Genomic DNA, 20061 nt, shown 5'->3' with positions numbered 1-20061 from the left:
TCTAACAGATAACCAGATACTTAACTTGGGTCCTGTCATTGCAGAATTCTGGTGTCTGACACTCGGGGTTTACTTCAGTGATTACTGAATGAAGCGAAGCAGCAGACTAAATGTCCAGAAACACCATGCATCAGTTTAAAGCTGAAAATAAGGAATATCAAATCAAGAATATGCAGATGAGTTATCTGAGTAGGATTTATTTGACCTTACCATTCTTTCCTGCAGTAACTGTTGTGATTCTTAATGGTTCAAACACCTGACTTCCCCTGTGCATTGCCACAGCTGAGCTAGTAGTGCCTATGTGGGGTATTAAATACGACTTTTGCATCTTACTTTTCCCCTTTCTGTGTAAAGGACAAGGTAACACCACCTGCCATTCAGTTGTTTCCTAATTATTTGGTCGACATGGATCAAATTAACACCTCTTTATTGATGGTCACTAGTGGGAGTCTATTATGAGTAAGTCCTGTTACAACTACAGTATTACCTCATTATACACCATTAAAGTAGTATTACCTTTTCCTAGTCTGTTGGCAGAAGGAAGGGGCAGGGGGAGCAGTATGTTTTGTAGGTATATTTTTCTTTCTGAATGTTCCTAAAAGTACTGTAGTATGTAGGTGAGTCTATGCTTCTAACTATAGATGACTTCTAAGTGCTATTGAAGTCAATGCATAGTCTGCATTTTTCACATGCAGCTCTCCAGTCAAAAAACCCACAACTAACCTCTGTGGTTTTTCATTAGACAATTAACAGATTGCTCAGAGGACTGGAACTGGCTTTTCCACTTGGAACTGATTTGATCTTTAATTTATTGCTTGCAACTAATGACATCTTGATCAGACTGAAGTTACCCCATTCTTTAAAACTACCAGTTTAGTGGTAATTGTATCAGAGGGAGGCATAATCCCTTGGAGACCATTCAGACTATTTCAAGACAGAAGAACAGTAAAACTATCTAATTTATATTTGGCGATTAATCAGCATTTTTACCAGTATTTTTTTAAATCCCATGGATCTGTTGCACCTGGATCAAGTTATGTACTTTTGATGCTCTTTTTTTTTTTTTTTTTTAAGTGGGAGGGAGTACAACCTTCCAGTTTAACCAAATGCAAGAGGGCAACAGTATTAAATTACTGAGCTGCACTCAGAGAGCATGTAATGTTTACAAATTATTATTCCAGACAGTGTAAGACAACAGCAAGGCACAATCCACAGTGGTAATGTGGAAATTTGCCAAGCATCTGCTTGCAGTTTAATTAATATATTCATTAAGCATTATTATGTGATTCTGGCTTCTAGGTCAGTTGATTAATTTGATTGAACAGTTCTTAAGTCCTCATTTGAGTGACTGGGGTCTGTCACCTTCAAGAACAAATACCAGGACTAACATCCACCTATGCATGCATGTATTTGAAGAAGGAAGACCAATTGCTGTGGTTCTGGTTGTTCTGCGTACGCTGATCACACAACTGCCATCCCTCCCTTTTGGTCTATCTCTCATCATCAAAATCGACTACTGCAAGCAGTTGCCATTGATGCCATGTTTGATGCCCATGGAAATTTAGCTGACGTGATCCACAACTGATGTTTTAAATACATTTGACAAGAGGCATACAATGAACCAGAAAGTTCATCATCTTTGATCTAGGCTCTCAGCAACAAAGTCAATTAGGGTTATGTGTGGCCAGGAAAGTTGCGGGTGCCTTCATCCAGCACACTACTGACCTCCTGCTAAAAAACATATATAGTACAGAATATTTAAAATAATGTCATGACAGTACTAAATAGCCCTTTATTTCATCCTTTTATCTGACAGAACAGCTATGGTATTGGAGTTTCTTTCAACAGCATGCCAGTTGTACTGGGTCTATGTTGCCATAGAGGACTTCCTTCTACTGAACCACTGTGTTCACTTCTTGTAGCATTTGGTCATGAAGCCATCAAAATCACGCCAGAGTAGTGACTTCAGTTGTGTACACGGGGAGATCCTGCAAAATCTAGTGTACATTGCAGTCATATCACTAAAAAAAATTCCAAACCCAAACACAAATCCAATGGCAAACCAGAGACCACTGAACTGTTGCAGACCCTCAAAACCAAAATTACTTTTTTACAGTATGTCCGTTCTTTAGTATCTTTCTAATTCTAACAGATCTTTTGGTATGTGAATTGCTGTGCAGTTCAGATAATATCAGTATTACGCAGGTCATTAAAATTAAGACTTAGGTGTTAAGTGTTTGAACATTAAACAAACACAAAACCCGATGACCTGCAGCACCTTTTCAAGTTCTTTAGACCAGGTATTTTTAAAGCAGCAGCAGGATCTTTCCCACTGTTTATTTTTTCCCCTGTGCTTTCAGGTCAAAGGGGCATTGCTTAAAGTTGATTCTGCAGTGTGGCAGAATCATGCAGCTGATGGACATGCTCTTTTTGTTGTGTTTTTCTCACTTACAATCAACCAACAATAATATTCAGAAAGGGACTGTATTATCTTGCAGCTGCCTCTAGATTCTGCAGAAAAAAGAGGGAGCTTTTCCAAACTTTTGAAAAAGCAGAAAAGCTGCTGTAAAACATCTAACTTAAAAAAAAGGAGATAAGTATGAATTCTGTTTTGCGCATTTCCTAGTCTAGCTGTATAAATTCATACCATTAAAGCTAGTATTTTAATATAGTTTGTACAGCTAGATCTCAATAAATGAGAATGTAAATAGTTTTGATTTTACTAGCAAGAGCTGGGTATTTAAGTGTTACAGTATGAAAAAAAGTCATTAAATATTTACTTTCTAACTACATATTTTGCACTTGTATTCCAAATTGACATATGACAACAGGTAAAATTAACATTAACAATTTAGTTTTCCAGTATTCACTCAGTACTATAACCACAGGAAATTTCTTTATTGCAACATGGGTCTGGGTACTGAAAAATTAGTGCAAGAGAATGCTTGTATAAAGCTTCACTTAGCATTTAATACAACTTGGCATAATCAGGTGGGATTTTTTTTTTTTACTTCTTTTGCCACAAATTATATGTTTAGCAGTCATTAGTAATGTCAACAGTCACAATAAATTGGAGAAACCAATAGTAAGATAGCATTACAAAATGTTCAGAATGTTTGTTTTATCGATTTTTCTAAACAGCATAACATATTTCCATAATAAAATATGCTTTGTTGTTAAAAATTTCCTTTCTAAAATAGTCTCTTGGAAATTGTGTGTCTTGGTGGCAGGGCAGGGAAGGAAGAAGTATGCAAATTAGAAAAATTGTTTAAAGCTAGTGGCTTTCTTTAAGTATAGCATAAGCATTTAAGCAGGGAGTTTAATCACTGAAAGAAAAGAGCTTCAAAGTACAGATACTTAATTGTTATGCTCAGCCTTCCGCCGTACTGGTGCATTAGAGTAGCTCATTCTTCTTTCTCCCAGTGAAAACCAATCCTCCCACCTGGTGCTATAATCTGATTGCATCAGTACAATGTAGTTGGACCCCAACATGAGTAGCAGCTTATAGCTGATGACCACAGGATACAGACACCCAATACATGATTTCATTCGGAAACTTTTAAAGCTGTAACGCTCACCCTTATTAAGGAAATAAGAGAGCAAATATTAAACTTGTCGTGTGAGATGAGCAAAAAAAGGCATATTGTTCTGTACATTGAGCTGTATTCACAGGTTACAAGATATCTTAATCAATATATTCAACATTTACTCCTTTCTTCTCCCAATTTAGCCTTTAAGAAAAACCAAGAATAAATCCTCTAAGTTCTTTTCTGCTCCACCAGCCAAGAAAAGCAGCATATTCTGTTTCCCGTGAGTACTTTTACAGGAAGTGTTACTTTATATTGAATTCTACATTTCACTTGGACTAGAGGAAGTTTTAGTAGTAACCTTTTTTTGCACTTGTTAAGACACAATTCCTTTTGCACCCAAATCCTCATGCTTTTACAGTCACACACGGTAAGGGCTGAAAAACCTTCAAGCTTTTTGCTTAGATTGGGCTTTTTTTCTGTAAGATTGCAGACCGCAAAGCTTAGTCCTTTCTCAAAGATACCACCTTATTTTTTATTTAGCCTTCCTTTTAAAATTTATTCTAGAAGATTTAGAATTGTCCAATCTTTCAAACAGACTGCAGGTTTTGCCCTTCACTTCAGATCTTTTGTACAAAACTGCCCTTCCTACTTAACTCTGTATATGAGTTACAGCAGAAGGAAAATAACTGACATCCTACAGAAACAGTTTTATAGTTCCCGAAATTACTTGAAAATGGGTATGCCTACCCATTATATTATTTTCAAACTAAATTAGTATTAAAATCCTAATTGAGACCTGATTACAGTCAAGCTAAATTCCTACATATATTTGCTTATTAGAAAAAATGCGCTTTTAAACATACTGAGATCTTCCTCTTACACAGCACGAAACCCACCTGAAAATCTTCAAGACGCTACATCTCACTTAGGTGACAAACTGAATGAAAAGTAACACCACAATTCTGCCTGCATTACAGACAGATGGCTCAAAGCATGGGCTTTTTACTCCTTCATTCCTTGCAGGAGCCATATAATGAACTCTCATGATACAGCCATTAATGTATAAATACAAAGCACAAAGTGCACCCTTATACATTTGATTTTCTGCCCTTCTGCTGGCCTTTGACTCTTGATAAGGAATTCCAGGAGGAATGCACAGCTATTGATACTGTATAGTATCCATATGTGATAAAGTCTAATGTTTTTCACGGGTGAGACAGAACCAGAATTTTCTCCTAAATTTTCTTTCTTACCATTAAAGCAAGTGCTTCATCTATAAGCCAGCACTGTTGGTACTCTTGTGCCTAGATTTCTGCCTTGGACTTCAAAATCCATTGCTAGTATAAAAGCTTTTACTAAATTGTACAGACATCTCTTCCACTAAGAGCATTTTATTGATTTTTTTTCCATCTATCCATTCTACCATTTACTGTAAGACATTTTAGGGACTGTTTGTTCCTACAATTTCCTTGTCTCACACCATGAAATATTTTTCCTTTTCCCTTCTTGCTGCCACCATTCTGTCTCACCTGTTCCACCTTTGAAAGTTCAGCTTTTTGGGGTGAACTTTCAGAACTTCAGCAGTTTCAGAGGTTAGCATTGGGAAACTTTTCTAGGAGAAGAAAAAATTGGAACTCAGTCTATGCTCTTAAAGACCTGTTTGTGTTAAGCAGATAAGCCAAAACAATAACAGGAGTTGTACAACTGTCCTCCAGCTAAAATTTCAAATTGAGGTATTGCTGAATTTTAGTCTTCATACCAGCAAACATCTTTCTCTCTTCCCTTCTCTCTCTGACAGTAATGCACTGTGTTCCCTGTAACTCTGTTGTCCAATTACAATGCCAGATCAAAATATATGAAAAATTGACCTTACAGGATATGCAAGTGGTAATGGACTGTGAAGGATAATGGTAAAGAAAAACAGCTTATAAACCTGAATGAAATGTGTAAGAGCTTTGTTTCATGTTTATTTTTTTTAGGACTGCACAGAAAAATAGTCCAGGCAAACAGCATGAGCTGAATTCCACACTACATAAATCAGTGAGATGTTGCTATGCTGAAGACATTGCGAAGATTATCTGTGCTTTCCAATCTTGTTAACAGTGAGGTCCACGTGCCCAAGAAGCTTTGTCCCTGCTTCAGTACAGCAGCCAAATCACAGGCAGTGACCCATCTCCAGACCAGACCATCTCCAAAACAATAGATAATATGCTACCACAGCCTAAAAAAAAAATGCTAACCTCTATCAACACAGAAATAAAGTGTCATGCCTAAAGAGAACACTATTCCTGTAGAGCAAACCTTTGATGAATAATAAACTTGAATGCCCATTCACACAATTCATACTTTCCTGTGTGAATTAGATCTGCGATCTATGTTATTAAAAAAAAAACACCACCCCAAACAAACCACCCAAACTTCAGAACGTTCATAAACAACCTAAAAGTGAAATTCTTATTGTTACAGATGTATGGTTGCACAGACTTTTCTTCAGTGAGGAAATCAGTTTCAGTCAATTCCCAAGTGTTGCCTTTCCTACCCTCCCACATCTGGCCATTTGTTTTTGCCTCTCTGCCACCCCCTGCATTTTTGCAGGCTTTTAAAACCAGATCAAATCCTCAAACTGAGAGGTATTATATACCACTACTGGGGATTGAGTAGTCAAGAACAATTACAGCCGAGGTATTGATGCCAAATGCTTTGTATCATTAAACTGTAGTCTTAGGAAAACATTTTGAGAGCCATTGTACTCCCTTAGAAAGTACGCATAGTTAAGTGAAACTAAATGATTCATGAGAGAGGGAAGGAAGATTTACTTGGCAACTTCTAGGAGAATAGTTTATCCAGATTTACTTCATGGGTTTTGTTTACACATTTGAAGATCCAATCTGGAATGAAAAGTCTTCTCATTTTATATTCTTAATGCCAATTATAACAAAAGGCAACAGTCAAACATTGAAGGTACCTAAAGTTTTTAATCAAGACAATTGACAGTGTTTAAATGGTCTCCCATCAAACAGATACTTCAGATTAAAGTAATGTTCTGGAACAGCTACCTTTTTGTAACTTGCACACAACTTTCAAGGTGAAGAACAGCATACATAGAAAAATCAGATAACATTAGGTGGTGTGTTCTTTTTCTGTTCTCTTAGATGCCCTCTTCACCTTTTTAACTGTCTTTATCTTTTCTGCTTTCTTTTCCTTCATGAAGTTCAAATGCTTGCATGCTTATATATAGTGCATTGTTGGTATCAAACACACTATTATATATATTGTTTCCTTCCTAAAGGAAAGAAAGTCAATTCAGGGCTGCACTGTAATTTAATACTCGCATGAGAATTCAACATAAGCTCAATAGTTTGTATATGTACTACATTCAGAGTTGATTCAGTTTTAACCTTCAGTTGTTTCTCAGATCTGCACTACATTATTTACACCAAGCGCTTTTAAGTCCTTTGCTGATTTTTTTCCATTGTACTGAATTTAAAATAAAAGAATGCCAAATGAAAGCAAGAGAACTGTAGTACTATTTTAAGGCCTTTTTTCTTACCTAGATGAGTTAGACGATGCATTTACTTTTTTACTGAGTGTGAGAGAGAATATGCAATGCTTTACTCCAAGAACAACATCCAGAAAGGATTAAGAATCTCAACCTATTCAATACTTTTACTCATGATAGTGCAAGATAAGCAGCAAATTTCTACTCATTTTATTATTGCTTAGTCCATTAACAGAAAGTACAGAACATACTGCACAATCATTCCTCAAAACGAAGAATATGCCTGCACTGCATCCAACCTACTTCAGCCAAAAATGAACAAAGGGAGAGAGAATCCAGCCCTACTTAGATAAGAAGTGAAGAAAACGCCACTCAGGTCTTTTGTGAACAGATAACATTTGGGCTAATTTAGCTATTGACTTCTGCAACAGGGAAAAAATTACAAATATTTGCTAGAATAGTAGAAAACTAATTTGACTTTCTAGAAGTGAGAATTTAACTGGGAAGTCTAAATCCAAAATTTATATGTATCCAGTCAAGCAACATAAAAAGCTTCCACTTTTGTGTGTCGTTAAGAGTTACCTGTAAATCAACATAAAAGCAACAAATCAGTAAATATCAAATACTCAGCAAGCAACAAAAAAATTAATTTCAAAATAACCAACTAGCTTGCAAAATTCAGCTTTCACTTATAACTGCAAAACCTGAATATTTAAAAACTTTCAAATAACTTACAAAGCATTATTTTCTATTTAAAAGAAGTCAGTTTCTCAAAATGTGGGAAGAAATCACATTATGCGAGAGACCAGGAATACAGCTGAAAAAAATGCTGCAAACTCTACCCTTTGTACATTTCCTTCACAGAATCTTCAAATTCACAAATTCCTTTCACAGACTATTAACTAAATTTATCAGATCAAGCATCACATTTTAAAATACTTCCAAGCATTTCTGCAGGGATTCTTAAACTTTAACTTGCAAGAATTAATTATCCGTAACAGGCCCATTCTTTAGATGCTTTGTTAATTATGTTGTTCATTTTGTAACAGTTTCAGTTCAGTTCCTGATTGCTATCTATTCTTTAACAGATTAATAATTTCTGAATCAGAGAAGCTCTGTGAAAAGATCACAGAAAACATCTCTGCTCTGCAAACATGGAACATGAGCAGTCTCTGTTAAGGTCAATAGTGAGTCAGTGAAGGGAAGCTCTTATTTCAGCTCTTTGCACAATACCTACTCTGTAGGTAAACAGGAGCCTTCAGTTTAACAACACTTAACAGATCTTAACCTTTTCAAGCATACGTATTTATTGAATTGCTACATCTAAATCAAAGATATTTCCTATGAATAGCTTTTGCAAAGAAAGTACATGAAGATTTCCTTTCTTTCTTATTTGAATCAGTAGCAAGAAAGTGAAGGCTGAGGTAATCGTTTCACTCAAAGGAAATAAAACAAAGAAACCTCTATTTCTTTGCTAAGAAAGCAGAGCTCAAAGGCTCCCAGGAACTGTTAACTTCAAAATAATCATCCAAACTAAATAAAAAATAATTACTGTAGTCACTACAGACTATGATGTGGTTGGCCCTTATATGAAGCCATGTTCTAATTACAAGCTGAGAAAACAATTTCTACTCACAATGACATGTCTCATATGAAATTCAGGTGTAAATGAAGGCCTGGCTTTCTGCAGAGAAAAAAAAAATTGTTCCATTCATGTATCTTTTAGGCTAAATTTACTCAAAACTCAATGTACAGTAATGAAGAACAGCCAGAAGCCTTGCTCCTCTTGTCCCTAGTACATCACTCATCTATAAAGCAGACGATAGGGTATTTAGGAAAATATAATCCTTTTTTTTCCTGATAAATTACTGTTAGCAGCCCCTCTGCTGAAAAGAACATCTCCAGGTAGATTATACAATGCAAGGTATCTACATATCAGGTCATATGACAAGTGGAGAGCCAGTGCTATTTTTCTTCTAACTGCAGAATACACAGATTAAGTCAAATTCTCCATTACTTTAGCACCTACAATTCAAAATGTGAATGTTGGTTCAAAAACTAAATGTAAGAAAAAGTTGTGATAATTAAATCAATTGAAAAACCATAGTCTTATGTACTTCTAGGGTTCATCATTACACTAGTTAAACTGATGTAAGTCTCCCGAGTTAAACCTGCTGTAACACTGTATGAATTAGGCTATATATGTAGAAGATCTATTAGTTTATAACACTTTTCCCAGTTTTTTTTCCACCCATTTCAAAGGGCATTTGATAAGGTCACTAGGTACCCAACAGGTTTAGAACTGCTTAAAAACAGTGCAGGTCAAAGCAAGTTTAGCTTGTACCCTCATTAGTTTCTACCAGCTAGTTTCTACCCTTAGGATGACCTAACATTTTTTAAGGTATACTGATAAGATACATACTTATTTATCCAGAGCCTACAGTCCATTCTTTTTGCTTTTCCTGTATTCTCAACCTGAAACTACAGAGGAAGTATCTGCAAGGCTTTTATGTGATAAATGCCACATAATATGCAAAGAATGCACATGCTAAGTGAAAATTTGACATACTTCTCACACTTGCCATTTTCATGCAAAATAATTTGCCTTCTAAAAGGAAAAATATAATCTGATTATTAAACATTTGGGGTTTGAACTTTATATACAGCTAGAAGGACTATAAATTTTATCTTGGTAAATAAAACCCATATACTGAAATATATTTTTCCTTCAATCTACCTTACAATAATATGACCTTTTATTGACGATTTCTACATTTAATTACACTGTAAAGAAAAGCTATCTGTAACAGGTGCCGTATCAGACTGGGGCTTCCATTCTGTAGTCCGTGGGATTTCTGCCTTTGTAGGAACGTTATGCCACACATGATTTTGTCTAAGAAAGCACAGGATTTTTAAGTACCACACATATAATCTAATTTGCCTAAGAAATCATTACTATTAGGCACAAATTTCAATTTTAAAAAGCATGTTACCTATCCAATGAACATACCCCAAAAGACACGGTACATATATTTATAGTATTCTTAGAATGACCAAACCTAATACTGATCTGTCAACATGATTTAGTAGTTTTGAGTTTGCCCGTAACAAGAAAGAAATAGTAACTGAGTAAGTCCCAAGGTTCCGTTTGCAGAAACATGCTGGTGTGACTTCGTATCTAGTTATGCAGAATTCAGCTACAGAACGGAAACAATCTTTTACCATTTTATTAGTTTATTTAACTTTTACCTACTCTGCATTGTAAATGTGGTTTTTATTCTCAGTTACAAGTGGCACTACCCAGCATTACAGGATTCCAATGGTTCCTGAAAGCTCTCAGAGCTTTGTCTTTGACTGCTGTACCATCTAAACCAGTGCTGTGTCACACCACCTGGGGTTTTCCACACATTTTTCCTCAGGAGCACCTGAGGAACCGGACTGCAAAAAGCGATGCGCAAAGTATTTATATGCACCCAGTTTCCCTCTGTTTTCCTTAGTTATTTTGATAAAACAGTCCTCACTCCGGCAGGTGGATTTACATCACTCCGTTCGCTATTTTCAATGGGGACTAATGCGATTTATGGTACAGTTGATCCGTAATGTGTTAGTGAGCCACTGCCCATCTGCACACATCATACGCTACAGCCACGCTCCATCAGCGCCTAGCGCCGTGCCCCCAGCCCCTCCGACTCGCCTTCCGACCAACCGTGGGCCTGGCAACGCGACGACCCGCTACGGCAGCTCCCGGCGCACCCGCGGCCACCGCCCGCCAGCCCCCTCTGCCCCTACACACGGGGCCGCCGCCCCTCACGCCAACGGCCGCCGCGGCCGCCACGCTTCCCGCCCCCTGGCGTCACTGCCGGAGCGGCCCAAGATGGAGGCCGGCGCCAGCGGGGACCCTGTCCCGAGGCTCCGGCGCGGTGTGCGGCGAGGGGCAGAGCCCCGCGACCCGCTGCTGCCGCAGCCGCCTCTCGGGGGTGGTGGAGCGGCTGGTGGGTGGTTCCGGGGCTGCGGAGATGCTGCCGGGAGGGGAGCGCAGCGGAGCCGAGCCGAGCCGAGCCAGGCTGTGCTGGGCGGGCGGCGTGGGGCGGGCGCCCGGGCGGGGAGCGGGGCCGAGCAGCGCCGCCGCGGCGGGAGCGGGGAGGGGGCCGGGCCCTGCGCCCGGTGGGACGAGGGGGCTCCTCTGTAACGGGGCGGTCGCCCCGCCGGCGGGGCACTGCGCGCCTGCAGCAGGTCGCCCTCCCTCAGGTGTGTCTGGTGGGAGCGGCGAGCTGGATGTAAAAAGGGAGACGCGAGTTGTCTGCAAAAAAACTTGCAACCGCGGATTTCTTCATGGGAATGAAGTGCTTAAATACTTCAGACCCAGGCTGTAGTTGATGAGGAAGGCTTTGGGAAATAAAAAAGCCTGTAAAGTCCAGCAGAGCTGTGAGTATGCTCACGCGTCCGTGGGTAATGCATGAGCAGCCGTCGCCACACGTTAACGCTGCTGGAGGCACGCGGGCCACCAGTAACTTACAGTGATAAAAGTTCAAAATAGGAAGCTTTAACAAAAAAGGCTACAAATAAATTTGTAATTGGAAATTACCAACCTGCCTTTACATATGCCAGATGAATGAAAATGTTTTCATAACACCAGGAGGGTTTTAATCAGTTAAATAACCCTTACAGAATCTAGTCAGCTGTTAATTTCCTAGAAGGGTACACAGACACCGTGTGCGCTGATTGTTACGGCCTTATCGTCTTTAACACAGGGTACCTTGCTTACTCTGTTTTATTTCAGGAAATATTCAGAGTTTTTTAGAATGGTTCCTCTGTAATACAAAGTGTATTGTACCGAGTGTAACAATCTCCAAAGAGAAATTAATTAAAAGGATAAAGCATCATGTTTTACGTAACTGTAATTATACTCCATTTAATGACTGGCTTTAGTGTTGTAATTATGTTCTTATTTACAGAAGAGTCTACAGCTGTAGAGAAGAAGAGGAAGCCTCTTACCAGACTCTATATTCATTCCGCATTCTGGATTTTGGCATCAATTGCTGTGACATACTACTTTGATTTTTTTAAAACTATTACAGAAACTTTTCAAGCAAATAGGTAAGGTACCTTTTCTTACAAAGAAAGTTGTGTTTTCATCTTTTCATCTTTCATACAGTTTGTTACATCTGAATACTGTGTTTTAAATCTTGGGTAACAGGGTCTGCAATAGGGATAGAGAGAGCTGGGACTGTTAAGCCTGGTGAAGAGAAGGCTTAGAGGCATCTTAGCAATGCTTGTAAATGTCTCAAGGGAGGGCACATAAAAGACAGACTCTTTTCAGTGGTGCACAGCAACAGGACCAGACTCAATGGGCACAAACTAGAACACAGGAGGTTCCCTATGAATATCAGAAAACACTTTTTTTACTGTGAGGGTGACTGAGCACTGGCATAGGTTGCCCAGGAAGGTCATGGAGTCTCTCTCCATCCTTGGTGATACTCAACCATGTGGACTCAGTCCGGGGCAAATGGCTCCAGGTGACCCTGCTTGAGTAGGGAGTTGGACCAGATGACCATCTAAGTTGTTACTATTAAACTAATTTTTAAGTAAATACAATGCTTAAAATTTTGCTACAGCATTTTTTCTTTAGGCTCTACTGAGCCATCTGTGTACAAGCAAAATTTGTTCTAATAGCAGGATGTTTTAATACTGTACCTTCAAGTTTATGCTGAAGTATAAGAAATCACTGCCTGTTTTGTTGAAAGTGTTGGGGGGTTGATTTTTAGTCAAAAAAAGCTGAAATGAATCTTTAAGTGTCAAAATCAAGTTAATTTCTCTGGAAGTTCTCTAGACTTCTTTGAGTTAGATCAGCAAAAGATTACTGAAATAATTTCTATGAACTAATTTCTATTTCTGTTCTTATTATTTTCTATTAAATTATTTTAGATGGGATTGATGGCTGTTAAATATTTTTAGATAGCTTCACCGCAAGTGCTTTTAAAACTCTCTCATTGTCGTTACTGTATCAGTACATGGCAGCTGAACAGGGCCTTGCTGTGTGCTGTGAGGTTCTCTGGAGCTGCTTTTCAAAGGCTGGTCTAGATACACCCTATATCCAGTGGGCTGTAGATACAAACTAGTGACTCCAGGCTGTGACCAAAGTTTTGGGTGGCCCCATCAGCTTCCTGTAGGACCCTGTCTCCCTGCATTGCTTATTTAGGTGGACTATTGCAACTGCGCTCTTAATGTAGATTTCTTAATTGGAGTACTGTGGTACCAAAATAGCATGCGGTATTTGCAGTACCATACCAGAGCAAGTATTATGTTGCCTAAGCAGGAAGATCCTTGATTACCCTTTGTAATTTAGTAATCAAAGTATGGTAATAAGGATTCACTTTCTAAAATTTTTATTTGCTAAATACTCATTCAGATAAGTGTAAGATTTTATTAAATCTTCCTCCCAAGTTATCTTTCCCATCTTACTCTTCAGGTATGTTCTCAAACAGGCTCAAAAGTGCATCTTCCTAAATAATCACATACCCTGTGTTTTCTTGATGTGGAGTTTGAAATCCTGTATTTCTCTATGTTCAGCTGCTATAAAGAAAAATCTTTATGCTTCTTTGTTAAATTTGAGAGCTCATAAACATAAAACCTTATTAAAGCTTTCTGCAACATTTCTGTTGCACAAAAATCAGTAGTGTAATTTATAGTGAGAAGTACAGTTGAAGTGAGCCTATTTTATTTCATTACTGACAAAGTATTTTTGGTGTGGTGGTATAGTAGATCACTGACAAGATCTGTTGCACTGCATTTCCAAAATATTTGAGTGAAAAAGTAAATGACAGGAATGAAGCATTACAAAATTAAACTCAATTAGTTACTTATATCAGCTTTAGAAGTGCAAGAAATGTTTTGTAGAAGTAATTTAAGAAAAAAAACTACAGGGACTCTAGGCTAGTCTGTATAATTAACAGATGTTGTCTGTTCTGTTTCTAGACTGGAATGAAGATTAATGTGCAAAATGCAGTGTGACCATGCTTAACGTGCTTTACCATGTTTTCCCCCCCGCAGTTGGTGGCTCGCCTCTGGCGGTTGTTTATTGGCTGCATGTTTGTCTGTTGCCTTTTACTGCATACTGTATCTTGAGTGGTATTGTGGAATTGAGGATTATGATGCACAGTACCCAGCACTGATAAATATCACAATAGCTACCTTTATTGCAGCAGCAGTTTGGTAAGTTTGAACACTGTTTACAAATTTCTGCTAAACCTGTACAAGTCTAACTGTGTTAATGGGCTCATTTTATAAAAAGTGTAATTTTTGTAATTTTAAGCATATTGGTGACAATACCAGTTCGGTGTAGCATAATTTCTTCCACTTTAAACATTCATCTACAAAGCGAGAGTTGCAACTGTTGAAACTGTGTATTAAATGTACTGGTCTTTTCTGTCTTGGAAATTTATGGGAAAACTGAAGTCCTTAATTTTGTTAGTGTAAATTCCCCACCTCTGACAAGTATTTGTGAGGTTTACAAATAAAGACAAAGGTGTAGTCTCAAGCTGAGAAAAAATGATGCCTGATCAGTTTCTAATACAGAGTTCTTAATTATCAAGCAATCTATAAATAGCAAACATACTGGAATTTATACTTCTAAATATTGTTATATGAACTTTGAGGGTTTATATCTTGTCAGAGAACAGTACTTTTAGTAAGGGCTACTTTATGAGATTATAGGAGTCAGAATTGAGCAAATGTGCATGCAAATGAAAAAACGATATACATGTGTGCCTGTATATTTGTTTGCTCTCTGCATGAAAGCTGGTTCTCTCTTGTTTAGGTCATGTATCTGAATAACATCAGTCAGTATTTATTGCAATACTGGGAAGAAAGGAAGGCTAAAGAAGATAAAGGTTCACTGTAGTTTAGTATTAGTCAAATGTATAATCCTTTTAATTCAGTTGTTAAATAAGTTGATTTTCCCCCTTTCTCTTCAGTTAACTCAAATCTGCTTGACTGCAAGTACAAATTAAGGCTTTTCTCAGGTGCCCTGTGTGGCCATGGGAAAATCAAGAGTAGTTTCTTTTCAGGTGCTTCATACACAGAGATTCTGAAAGTAAAAGCTATCTTTACTCTTGATGAGACTGATTGGACTTTCTCAGTGTAAAAATCTGCAGCAGCTACTGAAGTTCTAGGATGAGTTGTCAGTAAATAGTAATCTAAACTACTAATTTAGTAAGTACGTGTTGGGGTATTTTTGTTTTGTTTCCATGAATAGACAAGTATTTTTCCAGGTTGAGTCATTTAAATCTAATTTCCTCTTATGCCATGTTGGTTTTTTGTGTACCTGGTATTTCCATAATCTGACAGTTGAATTTACCAAAAAAATCCTGCTTTTATTCCCAGTTTCAACATTGCCTTGTGGCCCGTCTGGTCATTTATGACACCTTTGTTGCTCTTCATTCAGTTCATGGGTTTTGTGATGCTTGTGTCACTCCTGGGATAAGTCCTTCAGGTAAAGAATTGTTTAAGCACACAGAAATATTTGTCTTGTTGTATGAACTGCTTTGTTAGACATTTAAGGATTGTAAGACCATTTAAGGATTCCTTCTCTATTTTGTGTACACTTTTAGAATAGTGACATTTTGTGGTATACAGGGTAACTGGAGAACATGCAAGTATCCTAAGGGGAAGAATATCCTTTTTTTCTCCTCTAAGATTCTGTTCTGGATGGTGAGAAGAAGCGATTAGTGAGAATGGATAGGTTTAGGGCGTATAGGCCCAATATCTGCAGCTTTTACCCAGACTGGGAAAACTTCTTAGCAAAGTTGCTTACCTGATAGCAAAGGGGAGAAGCTATTAACATCCATATGCAACTGTCCCCTCTCTCTCTTTCTTTCCTTTTTTTTTTTTTTTAAGATTCAGTGTCTTTGTCTTATCTTTGTCTTTAGGTATGCTGTTTTCATTTTCTGTGATGAACAGTCCAGATGAACCTGCTATATGGAAAACTACCAGATAACAGTTGCTCTTTGTTCTTCCGAAAAAACCCCAACCTTTCAAAGGCAAAACTGGATATTTTTTTGACTTGAAAAAAATCATTCTCAATAACTGTCGTGTTGAAAATGGGTTCTCATATCTTCTGTTAGGATGTACTATTCAAATGTGAATATTTCACAAATCCTGTGAAACTGAAAAAGCTTAAGGAAGACAACAAAGACAGCTCAGTAAATAGGGTAAGGGATGGTCCCCTGTATCACAGGTATTTACGTCGTCCACTGAAGTGATTAATTCAGCAGGTCTTGTTTGCTGTAATTCTCAAGGAAATGTGAGGAAGTCTGGTTTTGCTTGCCATCACAAATCCTTTCCAGTGAGGAATTCCCTCAGCACTTTTATGAGTGCAGCAATAAGAATGAGGCAGTGCTGGATTTTGAGTGTAGGCTCTTGTAGTGCCAGAGTTGTGGGCAAAAAATATTTAATGGCTGGGACAGTGAAACACTGAATTTCTTTGCATAAAGAAGCTGAAACTAGTGTTGCATTACCCTTCCCTATTTTCTAGATATCAAGAAAGCTGATTTTTTAAGGAGGTAATTAACTAGGTCATACTCTGACAACACCTATAGACTTCTGAAAAATACAGTACTTAATTCAGAACCTCTTTACTGTAGTTTGGAAGCTTCAGTCACACTTGTTAATGCAAACTTCTTTAAATCATGTTTGTGTGTTCTCTCTGAGCACTGGAAGGATGTGGAGAAAGGACACATTTAATTCTGTTAGAGCCGATCGTATTAACAGACTAGAACAATGACTCTGCATTAATTTGTACTTAGAAAATAAGAAGTACTAGTGAATTAAAGATGGAACAGCTGAACCTTATGAAAACATTCTGGTTTTCTATTTAAACAGCCAAGTAAATGCTGTTATACAGAATTTATTGATTCTGTATTAGACCAAATAATTGCTGGCCTAATAATTAGAGCCAAATTATTACTTGGTGGTGCAAAATCATTAACTAATCAATATCAAATTAGTACAATACATAGCTTGTGCAGTATATATGACCTCACAGCTTTTTTGTTAAAGTTGGATTTGTTTTTTCTTTCAGCTTCATGTGAAGGACTCAAGTAACTGTTATCCTGCAAAGTGGACATCACTTTGGTTACATTCCAGTACTTTTATTATTTCTAATACTGCTCCGATACTGTTTGCTCTGATACATAATTCTTAGACTACCCGATTTATAAATCAGATGGACATAACCATAGGTCAGCCAGTGGCAGGGAAAAAGCAACCGATGGGTAAAAAATTGAATGATAGGTTTTTCGTTTCTAGTAACGTAACGCATTTCATTGCTGCTTTGTAAAGCTTATATTTTAGTGTTAAGCAGATGGGTAATAAGTCATAGAATCATAGAATAGTTCAGGTTGGAAGGGACCTTTAAAGGTCATCTCTGGGGTCTCTGAGGTCACCTAGTTCAACTTCCTGCTCAAAGCATGTTGTTTGGTTTGAAAGTAATTGATACTTAATTCAAGTGTTGTGGGGTTTTAACACTATTCTTTCAAATTGAATTGACAGCTAAAAAAAATATTGTTAGCTGGAGTCTGTGTTTGTACTTGTGAACTTGCTCATAGATGACACAGGACACACTTCTTGAGCTATTAAATTTCTAATGTTACATGTGTTATTACATAGGAAATACTTTTATTACCTAATGTCTTGACTTTGTATCTGCTAGTGTTTGAAAAAAGGTATGGATGGGGTAAGGGCCTAGAAAGCTGGCTGACATATGGCAGTGCTATCAAATAGGTTTTGCTTGTGCTAAAACAGTTTGTCCACAGCAAAAGATGGATGATCAAGCTGTGATTAACCAGCAATATAATGAACAATGTTAACACTACACAAGAAATTAAGAGCACAAAGTAAATTCTTTTGATGTATGCACTATTTTTCAGTATCCAGGATGTTTTTCTTCTGTAAATTAACTTTTCATTCTCAGCAGTGCCTGTTAGTGAAGTTGCCATTTTTCTTCCTCAGCAATAAAGAGGCAGATATAGTCATACACAGTTGGGAAAATAAAGTAACGTTGTCTGTCTGTTCACCTTGGCTGAGACACTTAAGTATCTGGAAATGGACACCAGTCAGTTGCTGGACCATTTTATATAGATCCTTGTGTTAAATACTTCCACACCTTTTGGAAGACAGGAGAATGTAGAAGCTGGGTATTGAAACTTGCTAAAATTTCCTTCTTGTGACTGTTCCTTGAAGTCTGCAGTGTTAGAGGAGACTGTTCTTCATTCTGACTTTCAAATTCACACCATTGCGAATACAAAATACATGAAATGTTTAGTAATGAAAAAGACGCATGTTGTCTTTAGCTGCCACCATTTCATTAAGGAAGAAAGTTGCTGTCAGCATGCAAGACAAAGGATCAGTCAAACAAAAATACATTTAGCACTACTGTTAAGTAGCTTGTAAGAGTAAGTTAACAGCTTGATTTGTTTAAATGTAATACTTAGTTTTCCAAAAAGAGTTGTACTTCACATCTTAAAGGGCAAGTTGCTTATCTTCAGGTCTTCATCTTTTACACATTTTTTTAACAATTTTACACCTGCATACACAGGTACATTTGAGTAACTTTTGTTTATTATGATATTTAAAATGCAGTGTTGCTCAGGGATCGCAATTATCACTGTATTTGTTAACTATATAAATGCTTGAGGTGTTTTAAGTTGCCTTGTAGTCTGGAATTAAAATTACTGTTTGCTACATGGTTTTTCAGATTTATTCTTCTGGACATCTTAATAAACTTTGTATAAAAGTGATAAATTATTGTGCAGTACTTAATTGTTTAACTAATTCCACTGTTCTTGGGAACTGCCAGCCCATCATTTTGCCTACAAAATAGATCTTAATGGGAATTTTAAATACCGTACTTGACTTGGAGTTCTTTTTCTTTCATGACCTTTCAGCTGGGTTTATTGAAGGTGTAACACCATTCTGTTCACCTTTGGAAGAGCTCTTTGCTCTCTGACTACTTTGCTGTCGTCTTCTCAAAGTTCCAGGTAGACAGACTCATTGTACGGAACTCCTGCAAAGTCTTTCAGTAACAATTATGACTACCCAGTGCAGTACTCATTCACTTATATGCTCAAAGTAGTGGTGAATCTGGTAAGAATTTTGAACAGTGTTTGCTGTAATTAGCAACTTGACAAAATGCTGCTGCCACTTCCAGTTCTGCGAACTTGCTTTTGTTTTCCTTACCACCAAATAAAGAACTTAGGGCAAGAGAGCAGAAAGAGGTATCTTAATAGTTCTGTGAAAACAATTATTAGGGAGTCAAAACCCCCACCTCTACCAAAGCTGGAATGTATTAGCTGGCTACAGACCACCACAGGCATTTTCTGTATCCATTTACGCTAATTTCATTTGAGGATGAGAGTGTGTACTAGCACTAAAGAGCTTTTCTTTGCAGGCAACAAGGGATGCTCTAGAATAGTCTTGAAATAAAATAGGCCGGACAGTGAAGATTATTTATCACAGTGACTCATAGAAGCCCTGTACAACGAAAGCGTCTTCCTTAGTTTACACGTTACATAAGATAAAAGTAGCATTTGGCATTTCCATAAGCTTCTGGTAATGATGGGTGTAGCTCTGAGCCAGAGGTGGTCGGAGCCTCAGCTGTTTGACTAGTTATGCATTTTGTTTATACTGATGCTATAGGCCAGATGGAAACGGCTAGCTTTCAGCTAAGTGCATTTTTCAAAATCGTAGATGACTTAAAAAACCCGTTTTCTGAGAACAGACCAATAAAGTATATGAGCTACTACTTCCTTATGCTTACCTAAATAGGTGATTGTCCAGAATTCACTCATTCTACCCTTCTGCCAATTTGTTTTCCTGCCCTGTTCTTTGAGCAATGTGAATCTCAGAAATTTACATGTAGTTCAGGAATGTCCTTTTTTGTTTAAGAAAAAAGGTGTATTTAATAATTTCTGGCTTCAGAAGTGAAAAAGCTTAAAATTTCTCCAAGTTGTGATAGTGGAAGTATAGTAAAAGAGA

General features: G+C 37.6%; 1 protein-coding gene across 2 annotated transcripts; it reads left to right on the top strand.

Moving 5' to 3' along the window:
* The first annotated feature begins 10121 nt into the window (after positions 1-10121).
* TMEM128 (transmembrane protein 128) lies at positions 10122-18828 on the top strand. Of its 2 annotated transcripts, XR_008821927.1 has the most exons (6): positions 10122-11021; positions 11985-12126; positions 14080-14241; positions 15412-15520; positions 15957-16238; positions 17108-18828. XR_008821927.1 is itself a non-coding variant. In XM_056339109.1 (5 exons), the coding sequence occupies exons 1-4, from the start codon at positions 10601-10603 to the stop codon at positions 15509-15511; spliced, it is 825 nt and encodes a 274-aa protein (XP_056195084.1). In that variant the 5' UTR covers positions 10128-10600; the 3' UTR covers positions 15512-15520; positions 17108-18828. The 2 variants fall into 2 exon arrangements, 1 of the variants encoding a protein (XP_056195084.1); XM_056339109.1 differs by lacking the exon at positions 15957-16238 and having other exon boundaries at positions 10128-11021.
* Positions 18829-20061: the final 1233 nt, after the last annotated feature.

The sequence above is a fragment of the Falco biarmicus genome, chromosome 1 (genome assembly GCF_023638135.1).
Source record: "Falco biarmicus isolate bFalBia1 chromosome 1, bFalBia1.pri, whole genome shotgun sequence".
NCBI lineage: Eukaryota > Metazoa > Chordata > Aves > Falconiformes > Falconidae > Falco > Falco biarmicus.
The sequence above is the reverse complement of the archived record's forward strand: the minus strand, read 5'-3'. Positions and strand labels throughout refer to the sequence as shown.

Excerpts from the sequence above, each read along its gene's own strand:
- TMEM128 (XM_056339109.1), top strand. The coding sequence starts at position 10,601 with ATGCGATTTATGGTACAGTTGATCCGTAATGTGTTAGTGAGCCACTGC. Across the intron at positions 11,022-11,984 it reads CGGGGGTGGTGGAGCGGCTG|AAGAGTCTACAGCTGTAGAG; the intron begins GTGGGTGGTTCC and ends TCTTATTTACAG. Across the intron at positions 12,127-14,079 it reads GAAACTTTTCAAGCAAATAG|TTGGTGGCTCGCCTCTGGCG; the intron begins GTAAGGTACCTT and ends TCCCCCCCGCAG.